General features: G+C 41.4%; 1 protein-coding gene across 2 annotated transcripts in view; it reads left to right on the top strand.

Annotated features, from left to right (window-relative positions):
* LOC133000334 (MICOS complex subunit mic25a-like) overlaps positions 1-17,461 on the top strand; it is a 56,786-nt gene extending 39,325 nt beyond the window's left edge. The window contains exons 7-8 of one of the 2 annotated variants that reach the window (XM_061070237.1): positions 5,601-5,736; positions 17,284-17,461. In XM_061070237.1, coding sequence (XP_060926220.1) covers positions 5,601-5,736; positions 17,284-17,307 — 160 coding nt within the window. In that variant the 3' untranslated portion in view covers positions 17,308-17,461. The remainder of the gene's footprint in view (positions 1-5,600; positions 5,737-17,283) is intronic. The other variant, XM_061070238.1, reaches the window with a different exon arrangement.
* The last annotated feature ends 720 nt before the right edge of the window (positions 17,462-18,181 follow it).

Raw genomic sequence — 18,181 nt, forward strand, 5'->3', positions numbered from 1 at the left:
TATCAGCTCTAATGGGGATATTCCACTTATTAGAGGAGATGAATGTGTTTTTGTCTGAATAGTGTATGTGATCTTACAAAGGCTTGAAGGATAAAGGACCTCAAACACAGCCCACCTGATGCACTGTATGAATTCAGCCAGCTGTGTAACATGAAGCAGGCTGTGTGTTATACAATCTGCTCCTGGAAAATTATAGATAAATGTAGTAACAGTCGATTTTAGTCATCGGAAATATGGCCCTTATATAACCCTAAATCTAAAATAATGTGGTCACTATTCATTACACTGTGTTTAAAGTTTGAAAGCCACACTTCACAACATCCACAGGAAAAGTTTAGTTGTTGAAAGAAAAGAACCTTAATTACACACAAAACTGGAATTGAAATTGATGATGATAAAAACACAACGGAATGCGATAGCAGCGAAACGCTCCGAAGGGCATGATTCACCCCCCGGCTCGAATGAGTCGTCCAACCACTTTCCTGATTGAAAAGTTATCAGCGATGAGATGTCGCACGCAACCACATGTGCACATGTGCGCCTTATCTTGTTCACGCACGTCACCTGATTTAATGAAACACTCTCCTTATCCCCTCCCATCTCTCTCTGTATTCCCCACAAAGTGAATTTGGTGGGGATCAAATCTGCCAGGAGAACAGAGTGTGAATTGTTCTCCTGCGCCGCTATCTCCCCTCAGCACTTCAGCTGTCAGCATGTGAAGATACGGGCGTATTTCTGTCTGTCTTCAGCCCAAAGCTTGTTGTTCTTTCTTGATTGCTATTCCCATTGGAGACACAGACTTTTGTAAGTGTTTCCTGGAGTTGAGATAAATTGGAGGGTTTTGTGGTGACTTGAGCCTAGGATCTAAGTGTGCCCCGCTACTTAGCAAAGGTGGGACAAGTGATTGTTATGACTACCAGAATAATCACAGCGACTGAGTTCTGTCAGTCCTTCACAGGCTTTAGGAACTAAATCGGTAGTTCTGGTTTTGTGACTCTGAAAGTTAAGATTTCTGTCAGCTGAAATATAATGTTGTGGATGTCATCCTCATGGTAGTATCACTAAGGCTTTACAAAGCCTCTAACAATACAGAGATGCATGCTCTGTCATTCCTTTTGATATCACCCCAGCCGTGACATCTTTGATCCTCTCTTCTCTTCTCCTCCACTCAGTGTAATATTAAAAACCGAAAGAACAATGCCGTGGCTGCTGCTTTAAAGTCATTGATACCCATTCCCCCACAAACACACACACATGCACATACGTGCACAGAATACAAATAACGCCAATTTAGAAGAAGAATTCTAATATGTGACGCCTGTACGACCTCTCTTTTTTCTTATTATTGCTTTATTCCCCAATGTCATGCTTTGCAGTCGTGCAAGCTTGAGCTCTCTTCATAAAAAAAAACAAAAAAACGATGCCAAGGTGAGACAAAACAAATGAGAAACTTTAACAATCTGAGCCTAATCAACCCCCTCCCAACTCTGCTCACAGAATGAAAGCAGTCGGAGGGTTGTATTCCTTCTTCTCCCTGCGAAATTTAGCTATCAAACTATCAGGGGGGGCTAATGTTTTTCCAATAAGAGCTCACCTTTAATTTCAGTCAAACGAAGCATTTGCTGCAGATTAGCAGAGGCAATTTTCTGCTTCAGATTCCATTATTAAAACTCCCCTGCTATCAGAAAGTTTCTCTTGTTGAATAGAGAAAAGAATAATTTTTTTTTTTAACTTGAGCTTAGATTAATACCTTGGGGCTATTGTTGCTGTTATCTCCTTCTTTTTGGGAGTAATTCATAATGCTGGCCAGCTTTCAAAGCGCTAAGTCAAACATCAACCAGACAAATGATTTTAATTAGGTATGGGCATTTCAAGGAAAAATACACAAACAAGTTATGAATTACTAGATTTACGATGCACCTCATGGTGTATTTTTTTCTGAAGGACACGGAACTCTTTGATTGCTGTCGTGGTCTTTGGCTTTACTTGTTTGTCCTGTTTGTACAATAGTATCTATGTCACAGCAGCGTGTTTTACTAATGCTTGGCAGTAACATGTTCTTCTGCTTTTTTGTTATTTGATGTCAGTTGGCAATCAGCCTCTAGGCACATCACATCACCACCAAGTTATTGTGGTTGGAATGTGGCATCTCTATAAATAATAGAAACATTTCCCAAGACAGTTATGAAAGTAGAAATAAGTATTTCCTAAAGTAATGATGGAACATTTCAAAATTCTTTATCTCTCCCCAATTAAAAATTGAATGGGTTCTTTTCATGTCCTGTGAAAACATAACTAATGACTAACACAACAAAACCATTTTCAGCTTTCACTGTATATAAAGTATTTCTTTACTAACCCTGTCAAATCCCTTTTAGAACTAATGTGCAGCTGCCATCCTTAGCACAAAGTAATGTGACACCACATGATGTGGCACAGGTACAATGCAGATAGTGATGGTTGCTATGGGTTACTGTTTGCCAATGCAAGCTGTGAGAGTTATTGCCATTTAATACGTCACTGTCATGTTTCTCTCTCTCTCTCTCTCTCTCTCTCTCTCTCTCTCTCTCTCTCTCTCTCTCTCTCTCTCTCTCTTTCTCTCTTTCTGTCATGTTCTCCCTCTGCGGTTAACTCCTCTCTTCATGAATTTTCTCTCCATCAGTGATTTCTTTAATCCCATCCCTCCACTGCACGCACAAGCACACACTCATACACGCATACTCAGTGCAGAGGAATTTCTGTCATAGTCTTTCTTATGTACAGTTTATCTTAATGTGCACACACACATAATTGCTTGCTGTCTCTCTGTGTGTGCACATGATTGCGCATGTGACTCTCAGGTGGTCAGCATCCCAAAATAAAAAGGCATGTCCCATCATGTCAAGTGAAATCATGCGTCACCTTATGAAATTGAACAATAATTCTCTGTCTTCTACTCTCTGTCTGGATCTCCTTTCACAGCTCAGTCTTGAAGAGCAGCTTTAATATTACTGTTCGATGACGACACATTTATTTCATATTTCAGTGAAGGTGTGTCTCGAAAATAAAATCGACATGTCACCCCTCCACTCTCTACGAAGTTTCACCAAGAAAAATGTAAAAAATTAAAATCAAGATAATAAATATCTACAATATATCTAGTGTTACAGATGGAGCAGACAGAGGTACAGAAGATCCCTATTCTATTCTAATCTTGTTGATGTTTAAAGTTCATAATGTTATTTCTCTTCCTATGGATGGATAAAGCGTTACCTTGTTGAAAAAGCTTTGGAGCTTTCATTCATATCACTTGGTCATCATCAGATGGAGTTTTCTATTCTGAAACAAACACATTTTTTCAGCCATGTTTGAAACTAAATTCATGACTCAGGAACAGGTGTTGAAAAAACACTAACAGTTTCTTGAATTAGAATTGCTTAAAGTGCTCTGGAAAAAGTAAAATTTTAACATCTGTAATCACGCTCTCCTGTGTTAATGCTCCCACTTCAGAGTACTGCTTCTCATCAGTGAGTCCTCCTCAAACTAATATACTGTCACTTTTTCTTGTTTGTGTGCAGAGCTTTTTATACTCATGATGTATATGATGCAGATTTCTTTTTATCCTACCTTGTTTATCTGAAATTAAGATTTTACATCCAATGTTGTTGCATAAAATGAAACTGAAATGAAACTTTGCTTTATTACTGTTCACATATGTGATTTTAATTTAACATTTGAAGTTTGAAGGATTTACTGAACTGGTGTAATTTCTTTCAGTATGGCATGTTGGCTATTTCAGATGCCTCATGCAATCACTGAAACACAGTGATTGCATGAGGTATGTGTGTCTGATGTTGTGTGTATGTCGGTGCATTTGTATGTGTTCGTATCCGTATCCCAATTCTCCCAGTTACGAGTTCTGTCACAACACCAGGTAAATTACCACCTGCAACAGAGCACTCAAGGATTACCCTCATGAAGGATTAGCATTCACTTGTGTGTGTGTGTGTGTGTGTGTGTGTGTGTGTGTGTGTGTGTGTGTGTGTGTGTGTGTGTGTGTGTGTGTGCGTGTGCGTGTGCGTGTGTGTAATTGTATTCTTTTGTCTATGCACTTGTACTGTTTGTGTGAGTAAGATAAAAAAGAAAAGAGAAAGTTTGACTTTGACTCTTAAGCTGCTTTGTCTTTGCATAATTCATTGCTCTCCACAGGCGGCACCTTGAAGCCTCGGAAACTATCTGAGCCACTGCAACTAAAAAAACAAACCACCTCAAACAATCTCATGTGTTTTTGTTCTTGTCCCGCACGTCATAAGCTTTAATGACACAACCCAGAAACCGTTCCTACAGTTTTGACTAAGCTGAACTTCAAGGAGTCAGTAATGTTTACTCACCTGTACCTTGTTTCTTGATTCAGGGCAGCCAGCTCTAATCAAGGTTGTCTTTTTATTTGTCTTTTGAAGCCGGATGCTGTTGAAATTTCAATTTGGCCAAGAATCTGTCTTGTAGATACTTCCATAGCTTTTTAATTAATTTACTGCCTCAAAACAACAAAGGCTGCCATTTGGCGTGAATTAAACTGTAAGTTTATATTGATTTAACTACAGTTGCACATGATATAACCTTATCGTCACAGTGCTTTATCTAACTAAAGCCATTGTTTCATGGCCCTTTACAACCTGTTTGATGTTAACTGTGCTGATACCTATACTGTAACAGTCCTTTTAAAGAGGCTGTTACGCCTGATTGCAGCATTGCAGATCGGTACTTAAAAGGTGATGGGCAAAACCACTGTAAGTAATGGTGTACGACATAACCGCTTCCCAAAAGTGAATCCCAAGCATTTGGATCACCCTTGTTGTGGTGCTAGCTGGCTGCATTACAGGGCATAGACCCCGTCTCCTCCATGTTAGTTGATGGAACATAGACCAAACTAAAGATTCAAAGTACATAACAAATAAATGTTTTCTCATACATGGTTTCACTTATTATGTTGAAATCAAATTTTTTGCGAAAAGTTTACTTATTTGGTTCTAAACAAACGGGGTGAAAAGTCATTATTGACAGCTAAGTCTGACTGGTGATTGGTTGAGCATGGGCATTGGAGGGACCTTGTTACCACGGCTCCAATTTCGTGATCACTACTGACTGGCTTCAAATGACATCCTCAGCCCAAGATTGCACTGTTCATATCCAGGATATTTTATCTTGATTTCAGGATAATGGGTGGAGTTAGAGATGAGTCGTCGATCTTTATTTACAGCCAAAACTGTCACAGCAAATTTACTGTCAGGAAGTTTTCCCACATTAAGAGGAATTGAAGATAATACTTATCCCTTGCAGTAAGCTTTAAAGCTGTGCTGACCAGATTTACACTTTCTGTGGAAGTGGCTCTGTCATGTTCCCATGTTTTATTTATATGTCACTTATATTATATAGTGAACTTGTAACATTTAATTTAATGAGGCCTTAAAGGAAAACTATCACTGATACCTTGCTGTTTAAAATATAGGAAATGCTGAATGAGCAAGACCAGAAGATGATTGTAGTGCATAACTAGTGTTTTCAGTTACTAGAGCTGAGTTGTACTCGCACTGACCCTCCTCTCCATCCTCTGCTTCTAGGCCTCGGCAGGTTGCGTCTGTGTGCACTGAACTGCAGGCCAAGGTGTTCCAGTGCTACAGAGAGAGTCCACAGCAGACCCTGCACTGCTCCAGCCTGGCCAGACAATACATGACCTGCGTCCAGCAAGCTAAGAAGGTACATAAGGGCTATTTACTGTACATGTGTGGGAGAACTGAGTCAGTAGGGTTATTTGGGCTAAGATGCTTACATGTGAATTCTTGTTTATGTGCGTGTGTTAATATGTGAATATTTGTATGAGTGAAATAGTTTTGTGTATAGCTTCCTTTCCTTGAAAATACATTTTTCATTTGCTGCTTGCCTTTTTTAATGGAAGGTAAGTAGTTACATTAGTTATCAGTATTTCGTCAGATCGTGATGGAGCTTGACAGTGGCACTGACAGTGGGACAAAAAGGTGAAGAGGCAAATAAACCTCTCTTTCCTCAAATCTTAAAACTTGTGGTAATCGCAAACTTCGACACTCAAATATCAATGAGTTACGCTTATTAAGCAGATTTATAAGTCAGCAGGCACACACTGTGTTTTGGAACTCTCTGATAGGAAGATTACACTGTTATTAATGTATTAAAATCAGTTTTGGCATCCCCTAGTTTTGGAATACATTCTGCTTTCTGTTGATGCTTTTCCAAATAGTGCTCAGACCCTGCGCTTATCTACAAAGTGCTTATTTTACCCAATTTCTCCATCAAAAACAATAATGAATGGAGCAATTTGCACATTATTATCATGACAAAATGCACTGATACGGCTCCAAAGTAGATAAAAGGCACAGAACAACAACTGGTGAATTTGGCAGTTTAAACACTTGATAAAAGCAAGGCAAAGGCTCACAATAAAAAGCAATCAGTCTTTTTTAACTGGTTCAAAAGATCCATTTGCCAGTGGGATGGTGCACTATGGGGGGAAAAACAGTGTCTTTGCTTTTGTAAAGGAGTCCGTTTTTGTGAGCATTTTGTATAAATTCAGTTTGTCTATTTTTGTGTAAAGAATAGATAGTTGCGCAGAGTGGAGACAAGCTGAAGAACCTCCTGCTGTATTCTTCATATTCTAAAGACAAAATCCAGAAATAAAATTCTGTCTGACAATGGCTGCTCTGCACACCAAACTGTTAAATATCTCTGAACCATATTCAGATCTTTGACGTACTTTTTCCTCCTTAAATTCCTATATCTCTTAAAGTTGTGGCTCTTTTTTTAGTTTCAGATGGTTGGAGAAGGAAAATCGTGATCAGAAGCATTTTATCACCTTAATCTTTTTCTATCTAACCTTTCTCTAAAAAGGATTGACCGGCGGGAGTCTTTTGAAGAGGGTGGGATATTCAGGTTGACCTTTAAGTCTTCTGAAGAGCTCTGTCCCAGGCTCAGACTTAAAGAGGCACATAAATGTTCCTAGATTTAAGATATAACCGGGTAAATGTGAAAGACCTCATATTTAAATGTCGTATTAAGCTGCCTCCCTGTGTTAGCGCTCCTATACCTCTTTCTTTCTGACTTATCCTGCCATCTTGTGTTTCATCTGCTCATCCTTTGTTCTTTCATGCTGCTGTCACTGTTGATCCATCTCTTCCTCCTCTAGTTGTCGCTCTACACGGGTCTCTGTTCCTACATTAAAACCACGATCACCAGTGTATTAACCAGTGCATTAGCTCTGATCTGCACTGCTGGCCGTGGAGCTCTGTTAGGTCTTGGCTAGGATGTGCTGACATGTCAGGCGCTACCAGTCGCATGTTCATTCACAATCTGTACCTGCACAATCACACAGCCTGGAGTTCTATGTTGAACTCACACATTCACAGTGAACTTGCTTAGGGTCATGTGTAGTACAACATGAGTAGGCAGATGGGTTCACTAAAGGTATAAGGGCATAAATACACAGACAGAGACATACATGTAGAACATGTAAAACTATACAGATTAAAAATCTACTTTTGAAAACTTTTGTCCATGAGCAGTAGAACTTAAGACTTTCTTGATTCTTTTCAAAAAATGTCAAATATGTGAATATTCAAATAGCACTTTGGAACGCTACCCAAATGTCTGAGACTGGGTCAGAACGAGAGGCGAGACGAGTAGCGCTGCCACCGGAGGCTCCCAGTCAGCCTTAATGAAAAGAAATGAGTGGGCAGTCCCAGGACCCCTCTGGACACGCAGGCAGCTGTCTGCCCGTCTATAAATGGATCTGACAGAGCCAGCAGCTTGGCGGAGCAGAGCACTTGGACAAGAGTTTAACTAGGAAAAGTTTGAGTATTGCTTCAGGTTGTGAAGGGTCAACAGGGAGCAATATGCTCCACAGATTTAGTCATGAGAGAGAGAGCAGTGGATCGTATGTCATTATGAAATATCATTTTCTGCAGAGCCCTGAGGAAATATTTTGTTACGGTTGAGACTTCATAATAATGGAGGTTTTACCTTTCGCCAAACAGGGGTGTTTGTGTGCTTGTTTCCAGCGTGAAACACAGGGTTTTAACATTTATGATTGATGATTCACCTCGCATCAGCTCATCCATGCTATGTGACAGATAGCGTTTGTATTTCTAGTCCAATTGATTAAGGGAGCAAACACTACCGATACAGATATGTTGGCCAATATATAAGAATGAAAAGAAAATAAATAAGAAAATGAAAAAAATTTCCTGTAAAAAGTTTGCATTGTTTATTCTGTGAAATAGAAGTGCATACCGCAAATAGGAACGCATATACAGATGTGTCTGTGTGTTCTATAGATTTGGTGATAAAATTGGTGTAAAATATAGCAAAGCACCACTCATTAAGAAACAAACCTTTGTTTCATTCAGATAATAATTTAATTACAAATAACCAAAAAAATGTATAATGTAAAGGCATTTTTAGAGTAACATCATATTTAGTTAAGGTTAGATATCTCATTTAGGAATAAAACTTTCTGTTCCCTTTCTTTAGTATGGGCATGAGCTGTGTAAATTTGAAGAGACCACTTTCTTCCACACTGAAGGACAGCAATAATCCACCAAAATGTTTCAAGATGCACTTCCCAGCCACACAGAGGTCTGTTTAGCAAAGTGAAGTAACAAGCTGAGAAACTGGCTGCTCATGGGCAGATAAACTAGCAAGCGAGGTGGCGAGCAAGAAAAGAACATACAATGTTTGGATGCAGTCATTTCTCAGCTTTGTGCAACAATAACACAGCTACTCAATAGATGAAAAAGCTTTTAGCCTGGTGAAAAACTCCAGACAGCTTAAAAGCTCTGTTCTTTTGTTATCTGTATGTGCTTGTCAGGATTTTCTAAAGCAGCCTTTTTCTTTTCTTTGATTAAAGGGAGAATGCTGTATTTTCCCCAAAAAAATGTATCTTTGTCTGAAGTTAATACCTTTTGGTAAACACTTTTCCTGAACATAAAGTTATCTCTCTGTTTTTTTCTTTTACTATACTTGAAGCTTGACACCTATCAAATCCCGTTTGTTTGAAGCTCAACTCTTTTCCTTAGTTTTCTGGTATTTTCTATTTTCTCCTGTCATGTTCTGCCCATTGTTTCAACATGAGAACACCCATGTACACAGGATACCCATTCAAGCAAAGTTAAAGGAGAAATTACACATTTGCAGGCCCATACTCGAGCTGCTTTCAGACATTGTCCTGAAATTACCTGTATGTGAGAACACAAAAGCCTGAATCAGTTGCTCCAGATGTTTTCAGGAAATTGTCCTGCCTGTGTTGGTAATCCCATGTGGGAATACAGCAGGAACATTTCCAGAAAATTCACAGTAAGCGAGTGGGCACGTTGATGCATGTTCTCCCAACATGCAACAGATGTAAAACTGGAAGAATCCGAGTATCTCAGGATGGGTCCGGTCAGGGTTAGCGTTAGGACTGCCAAACATGTATGGTTTTGTGTTATTTGGTTTTGTCTGATACCAGTGCTAAATCTATACTATTAAAATGGAACCAGTGCCTTAAATATTCACAAATTTGCATACATATCCCGACTACAACAATTAAAAACACTAAATAGCAGTGTTAGCAGTGTCTTATTACAGCAAAAACACCAGCTCCAAACACGTCATAAATTGTCTCCTAACCCTAACCCTCACCCACCGGCTGATGTGTTTCACAGAGAGTCACACAAACAGTCAAGCATGGAGCATTCCTCTGCTTTCAAATGTATCCCGTGCGTCCTAGTTGATTTATTAGGTTGGCATATTCCTCCCTTTACACTGAATTGTTTTCAAATATTTGCAGCACGTCCCAGTGTCAGAATACTTTTGCATGAAATACAGCCACACTTTAGACCGTCTCGCTTTTGGCATTTTGTTGCTTTGTCAACTTGAATTTGAGGTAGCCAGTAGCCAACGGTAGGCTCACGTTACCTGCTACCACAACCATGTAGAGAGTGTGTTGGCACGCACAGTCATGCTTATGTTGCCTTTAGTAACTATTTCAGTTCAAGCTCAGGGTTGTTTTTTCTCCCACAAACTTCGACTTGCTGAAAAAGCGTTGTGCTTTGTGCAGCAGAATTTGTATGTCATGTCCTCCTACCTACATGCTCTATTTAGGCTCCACCCCTTGCCTTAAAGTTCAGCAAATGTTGATTATTGTTCTGAACGCATCTGAATGGGACAATATCCTGCTGCGTTTTCCTGAGTTCATGTCTGGAAACAGCTTCTGTCTCGCTCTGTCACTTCCTCACAGCTGCCGCTGGCTTTCATGACTTTCCAACGGTTCATTCATGTAAACTCTACCGAATATATCTGTTACTTTCCATCAGGTTTTTTGTGTTTGTCAATCAATCTGCCATTGAAACCACTGCGTTGCTTATCTGTCTTTCTTCAGCCAACATCCCGATCTGAACATCACTGGAGTATCTATCTCCCGCTTGAAGTCCCCTCAACTCACTATCTACAGTGGCACAGCTTTCCTTATATGTCACTCAAAAGTTATTTTATGTACAATGTATCATGGATGCACACACACACACACACACATACACACATTTCTCACACGTTCTTCTTCCTGCCACCCATTAAAAAATACTTGCTTCAGAATGTGTCCCCACTATCACTATCCTGGTCCTCTCCTGTCACCGTCTCTGGTCTTGCACTATTGTCATGCATTTGGGGCTTTAAGTCTACGTGTGTGTGTGTGTGTGTGTGTATGTGTGTTGTGGTTTTGTGGCTCTTTGGTGTGATGTCAGGAACTATCTCACACTATATGGTCACTGTCGGGGAAGGTTTTTATCCTGTGTGTTTGTGGAAACCTATGAGTGTGTTTGTGAGTCCACCTTATACCCCTTGCTCATCAATACGCCACGGCGCCAACTATTTGCAGAATTCTAATTCTAGCGCTTTGCGATCTAATACCATCAGGGGGGGGCAAACGCACCAGTGCGACACTTGCCACTGTATCCCACATACTTAACCCACTTGAACCTCATGGTCCTCTGAAGGCAGCGTTTGTGTGAGCTGGCCTCTGATGCTTGGTTAAGTGCCACTCTGTTTCTGCCTTGATTACCCAGGCGTACGGAGCATTGCTATAACAACAGGTGCATTCGTTGAGCGATTTTTAAAAGAGTAATCAGAATCAGCATCAGTATTTGCAACAGGTAAAAAATAGACTCTGTAGAGTGGTTGGGTCCCTGGTAGGGGTCTGATAGTGTGCAATGTAAATGTAAAAGAACAAAAACCCAACAACTGCTTTAGTATGAACACAGATCAAATCGACACCACTCTGAAACAGTAGCTGCAGCCCTGGCTGATGTGGATATTGATAGGTGGACTTTGGAAGTACAAGATTTGCATGTTAATGATTCTGTTTGTCATAAAATAGCCTGACTCTCCTCACTCCATCAAAGGGAAACTTGTTGTCACTGTCACACGTTTTGTTGGTGTACACATGACTGATATAGTTGAATGGTACAGTGAAGGGACCATGAAAGAAATGCAGCTAAAAATCCACCTGAGGTGATTAGTTACTTTACTAATGCAACAAAACTGATTCTATTTACACGTAGGACCAGATTGTTTAAGTATAACATTACACCTGCTTTATTATCTTTCAACTGCGTGTGTCATGTGACAATTTTGGTACAATCAGGATAGAGGAATCACGACTGCAGATAAATGCTAGGCAAGTGGAATTTGCTCAATAATAAAGAATAAATTGGAGTTGCAATGTGATGTCAACAACATAAGGACACAGAATGTACAGCTACTGTTGAATAGTGCACTGATATGACACAAGAGCACATGTGTTTGGGTTCTTGGGTTTTCATCTAATTTACAGATTTGGCTGATTTTCATTGAACTGTGTAATAGGTTGGGTTGGATTTAAGACGAGGTTCTGGTTAGGTGCACTGATAAATCTATAAATCTATTGATTGACAGAAAATAAATTAGGACGTCACCTGATAGAGTGAGGACCCTTTGAAAAAGGTAAAGACTTGCCTTTAGGGCTACGGTGTAATGCCATGTGTATGTTTATGAATCTGTATCAGTATATTTATATGTCATCAGAGCAGCAGTCAGTATAGAGATTTTCCCTCCTCTTCATAACGTTTAAACCACAAAGTAATTCACCGGCTTATCTTCAGAAAGCCATCCATTTCTATTTGTATTGCCAGGAGCATCTTGGTCACCTCTTAGACAACATTCAGTCATAACAACATGTTTAAACCTCCACTGCCCATGAAAAAGAAATGGCTTCAGTCACTCTGCTTTTACTCTGGACATAGAAAATCCCAGCAACAGAAATTCAAGACATCTCATTCGAACCTGTTCAAATTTACCAGGTGAAGAGGTTGATTGATAGGAAGAGAATGAATTCTGCCATTTCCAAGTAAAAAGACGGGAAGAAGCTGAGGTGAGAGTCTTTGTAGCGGGGATGAAAGGAGAAAAGAAGGTGCCTGTGGGAATGGATGGAGACTGATGAAAGAGAGGAAAACAGGGGGGGAAAGAGGCTTAGGAGTACCTGTCAGTGAGGAAGGGTTAATAGAAAACTGTAAGAGAGATACAGTAAGCATGGGTGGAGGATGGAAGGAATGTAGAGGATGAATACGCAAGTGGAGAGGTTGTCAAAAGGAGAGATGAAGGAATTTCAGGAAGGATTCAGGATAGGAGGAGGAACTGTCACTCACTTTGTGGAGTGTGTGTGTGTGTGTGTGCGTTTGTGAGCATGTCTATCTAAAGTTACGAGGGACAATTTTGGATCAATACCGTCATTGTGAAGACAAGTTGTCTGCTCCTCACAAATTCAATGGGCTGTTTGAGGGTTAAGACCTGGTTTTAGGATTAGGGTTAGAATCCGGTTTAGGGTTAGGCATTTAGTTGTGATGGTTAGGGTTAGGGTAAGGGGCGAGGCAATGCATTATGTCAAGGAGTGTCCTCACAACTATAGAGAGGTGTGTGTGTGTATGTGTGTGTGCGCCTATCAGTAGTAGCAGGTGGGGGGGCCCCACTGTGAGCCTTGGCCTGCCTGCAAACCCTAATCTGATAACATAGCTACTCAGCAGCAATCTGGTCCTGCAGCGCGCACACACACACACACACACACACACACACACACACACACACACACACACACACACACACACACACACACACACACACACACACACACACACACACACACACACAGTAATACATGTTGTAATATCCCTGTTAATAATCTCTCTCTCATAGAAGACTAACTTCGACTCCTGCACTGATTATAGCTTCTCACTGTCAAATTATACCAATATGAACATGATGTATTTATTTTTACTCTGAGGTGAATATAAAGGTGATCACCAAACACTCTATGCAGTGTTTTCACTCGAAATACAAGATATCTTTTTATCATTTTAACTCCTTGATGCTTCCAGCTGTTTACGCAGAGAGCAGACTGGGTGGAGTGTTCCTCCTCATTGCTATTTTCATTCTATAAAACACTCTTGTTATTTATATGACTGTTCATTTCATTTCATGCCACTATAGTGCTTCAGTAATGCGGAAAAATATGTACTCTTACGTACGGCGCGCAAACAAATACTAGCTCACATATTTACATCTCTCGCTTCCCCTCCTTCCATCCCAGCTCTACCTCACATCCATCATCTCGAAGGCAACCACCCTGTGAAGGCACACATAAAGATTATCTGTTCTCTCTCACGTCCCTCTACCCCGTCGTCCAACAGCCATTTTTCTCTCTCTCTCTCTCTCTTTCAAATCTATATAACACTCCCAGCAGCATCTAGCTAAACATCTGGTCCGTGCTGCTCCACTTGGCTGACCACCATCTTGGTTACATGTGATCAATCTCCCACCGTCCAGTTGGAGCTGCCATGTGTTTTACTTCATTTGGCTGCAGATAAGCCGTCAGGGTAAATTGTGACAAAGGGTCTCGCTAGGTGAAGACCGAGGTGTTGTTTTACTCTGAGAATGGAAATGTCCTTTTCTTCTTCGTCATTATGTTGCTGCTGCCGTTTCATCTGTAGGACGTCTGTGTATTTGTTTTTCATTTCATGTGTACAGATGTGATTTGCGATAAAGGATTTGTTTTCTTTTCTGTCATTACCCAGGATTATTATTGTATGTGTTTACTCTGAGTGAGAGCATTTTGTTTCTGTGTGCAGAAGTGTAAGATAGAAACAAATTATAACTACAATGGGGCTTGGAGAGTGCATACCTCCGCCAAGGCCAACACCCTGTCTTGCTATGTTAAAAAAAGGGAGAAAAAAATCATGTATCTGCCCGTTTATCTGGATCAATTTCAAAAATGAATGGGTTCTTCCTTGGATCATGCCCTACCCGTCCACAAAATATCGTGGATATAGGTTCAGTAGCTTTGGCGTAATCCTGGTAACCAACAATCAAACAAACAAATGCTGAGGAAAACACAAATGATTGAAATGCAGGGTTCAAAGTGACAAAATCTATTTTATTCCAGTACAAAAAAGAACAAACAACAATATTAGGAAAATGAACAATTTCAATAGGCTGTTTATAAAGATGAACTACACGCGTACTTTAACTTCCACTATCTAAAACTGAAAAATCCTGCATACGAACACTGCCATCTTACACCGATGACATCATTTAGAGTGTGCACATTAGTGATCTTGGGATGGAGTCACAGTGTCATCCCTTTTGGCTTCACTTATAGGACGCCGTTATGTCTTCCATTTCCATTTACAGTCTATGGTAAAAACAGAAAGGAAATGTATGGAGAGAGTGGGGGGGATGAGATGTGGCGAAGGTCCTTCAGACCACTCAACACAACAGTCCTTGAAGGTTCCCATTCAACTTTAAACTGATGCTCCACCCAAAATGTACCTGTTGAGAAGGACACCTGTAGACTTAATAGGTGGCTCTTTTCTCCTTCCGCCATGAGTCTTCTCCTGATTTGACTTTTTTTTATCAATAGTTTGAACATTAAGCATAATACTGCACGATATAGTCTGGTGGAAAGTGGTGAACTGACAGAGAGCTGCTGGTGCTTAACATGATCAGAAAGTTGGTGAGGATGATAAAATCAGTAGCACTGTGCTGTACACTGATTAAATCCTTCTCTTTATTTATCTGCTCCCCCATAAACAACATAATTTATATCCGACTTAATCATCAACTAAGAGTTTAAATGAAATTACAGGGAACCAGTTAGCTGATGATTTACAGACTGACACACTGATTGCTTCTATTCTGCAGCTTACCTGACTTAACAACTGTCTGACTGAATCAGTGAGTGATGCGTTTTTGGTCCAATCAGTCAGTCTGCTTTACTGAACTAAACCCCCGACTGACCGACGGACATGCAGACTCACTAAATGATCAGTTTAGTTCTGTCCTGTGCATATAACCAACTGACTGACTCAGTCTTCCTCAGACGTGCTGACTAATTGACTGTCTTGCTGTCTTAGTGACTGTGTAATCAGTGAATGCTTGTGTGTTTATAAAGCGTCTAGAGTGAGTGTGTGATTGACAGTCCTGCCTGGCAACTGTCTCTGTCCCTCCAGAGAGAGAGAGAGAGAGAGAGAGAGAGAGAGAGAGAGAGAGAGAGAGAGAGAGAAGTGAGTGCAGTTAGCACAGAGCAGAGAAGACAGTTATTGATTTTCTACTGCTCTATTATTTTTGTTTTTCACATAGAAATGGATAGTTAGTGAGCGTGTGTCTGTGTGTGAGTGAGACTGAGTGAGTCAGCGTCTAATTATATGTGGGACAGATGTGTGTCCACATGTTGGACTGCTGCCTGTATGTCTCCCATTAGCTTATGACTATGGCTGTGGGAGCGTATACCCAGGGTGTGAACACTGTTGCTTCCTGCGCTCTATACGCCGTGCTGCTCTCTAATTGGAAGAAAACTGACAGGTGGAAGAAAACATGTGTTTGTGTGTCTGTATTTGTGTGTGTGTGAACCTGTTTTTTGTGTGTGTATTGAACCTAATCTCCACAGACACTTTTCCGTCTCGCAGGAAGTCAGTAATAATGAAGTGCAGTTGCTGGTTCAACTTTGCACCGTTCCAACCTATGTCAATAGATTGAGAAAGCAAGAGAAGAATGAGAGAGCCCAAAATTACATTGTGGTTACTTTTCTACCTGAAAATAATCGTATTGCCTTGTAATGTCTGGATGATGCATTGTAGTGTCGAGATCTGTCAAACAGTCGGATGTCCAGAAGACAAAGATTTAAACCCGGATGCGTCTTAAGTTATGTGCAGACCTTGAGCTTGAACACTCGTCTGCCCTCTCTGCCCAAGGTGGCGTGCATAAAAAGGCGTCGGTTGTGGCGAGAGTCCAAATTTGGATGTGGGGCACCAGACTGAGCTGTGTGTACTGGGGGAGGGTCGAGGGGTCAGTTTGAATTCAATAACTGCTTCATACGCTTTGCATATATAACATCCCGTCATACTGCTGTGCACTCACACACACACACACACACACACACACACACACACATTAAAGCTTGTATAAACTGCTACACTCACAGAGGCTCCTTCACACAGATAGTGTGTTTCCATGCTCATATAAAGACACACACGTTGGCCCCCTTTCATATCTGAGGACGTGAGTGGAACAGCAAAGCTAAATCCCCTTGTCACATTTGCAGCTCATCTCCGATTCAGCGGCACAGGCTGGTTGCCCTCGGATGCACTTGGCAAGTGAACAGCTAACCTGCCCGCCGCCAGTGTGTTGGCGTGCCAGCCGAGCTAGTTAGCGTGCCAACTAGCCCACCCATCAGCCTCAAACTAATGCTTCACTCAGCCTGGGTCATCCTGTGTCTCTCTCTAAGTGTGTGTGTGTGTTTGTGTGTGTATTGACACAGGGGATGTGAAGTTGTACCTTTTGCAGACTGGCTTTTGTAAAACCTCAGCACACATGAGCCATCGTCCTTTATGATCTGCTGGTAAAACATCGGCAAGTCTGTTCCATAGGAGCTATTTTTGTCTCTCACTTTAATTATATCCTAATATATGTGCTGAGTTTTTTTTAAGTGACATTTAGATATTTAAAGGTGGAACTTTCTCTGCATTTTCTTTAATAAACAGTGTGAGTTCTTTGCCTGGTGGGGTTTTTTTCTGTGAGGGACTAGATTTCCCATAATACATCCTGACTTTTCTGAGTTTCCCCTTGGGTTCTCTGGATGTAAATTCATAATTGAATGCCTTCTTCTCTTCTCTACCCTCCCCCCTCTCCTTGCCTCTCTCCACCTCTTCCCAGAGCTCGCTGACGAATCACGGCTGAGGAACCCGAAGAAAGTCGGAGCAGCAAGAGAAGTGAAGAAAGGGGGAGCGTGTCAAATCCGTCCATTTCTCGCCCTCCCTCCGTCCCTCTCATATCCATCCATCCATTTCTTCAGTCTCCATCACTGAATAAACCCCTCCTCTCCCCCACTCAACCATCTTTCTTGTTTTTTTGAGTGTATTATCTTGATTTGTCACTCCAGAGTGTATGATGTGTTGATTTATTGTCAAGTTGCGCCGGCACATCCCTGCCACCGCTGAAATAAATCCCAGTGATCCGGCGGTGATGAGACTGCAGGTTGCGTGTCTTTTATTCCTGTGTGTGTGTGTGAGTGTGTGAGTGTGTGTGGTGCGGTGGCGTATGGCTGTCTCTCACAGCACCCTAATAATGCTTCCACGACTGAAAATGGGGTCGTGTGCACCCTCCTCACCACGCTGTGCAGGCCCAGGGGCTTGATTGTGTGCCGTGCTCATGGTTTTATCAAGTGAGAGCGACGGCAGAGGAAAGGGACGGAAATGAGGGATAAATGAAGTGGAGGACAGATGAATAGTGAAGTGTGCATGCATTAATATGTGCGCGTACGTGTGTGTGTGCGTGTGTCTCTGTCTATATAGTGAACCCATACACGTATGTGTGTGTCGTCACGTAAGGGTGCTGGCGCGGAATGCGTGCACGTGAGCAACACACCACCGGACAGGCCACATATTGTCCCTGCTAGCTGTGTTTCCATGGTGACAGCAGGGGTTGATGCTCGCGGCAAGGTGTGGAGGAGCCTTCCAGATAACCCTGAAGGTCAGCACACAGAGCCACAGCTCGCAGCACTGCTCTGCAAACACACTCTTAACCAAACCGCCCCCCGTGTGTGTGTGCCTGA

This window comes from Limanda limanda, chromosome 4 (genome assembly GCF_963576545.1).
Source record: "Limanda limanda chromosome 4, fLimLim1.1, whole genome shotgun sequence".
Lineage (NCBI taxonomy): Eukaryota > Metazoa > Chordata > Actinopteri > Pleuronectiformes > Pleuronectidae > Limanda > Limanda limanda.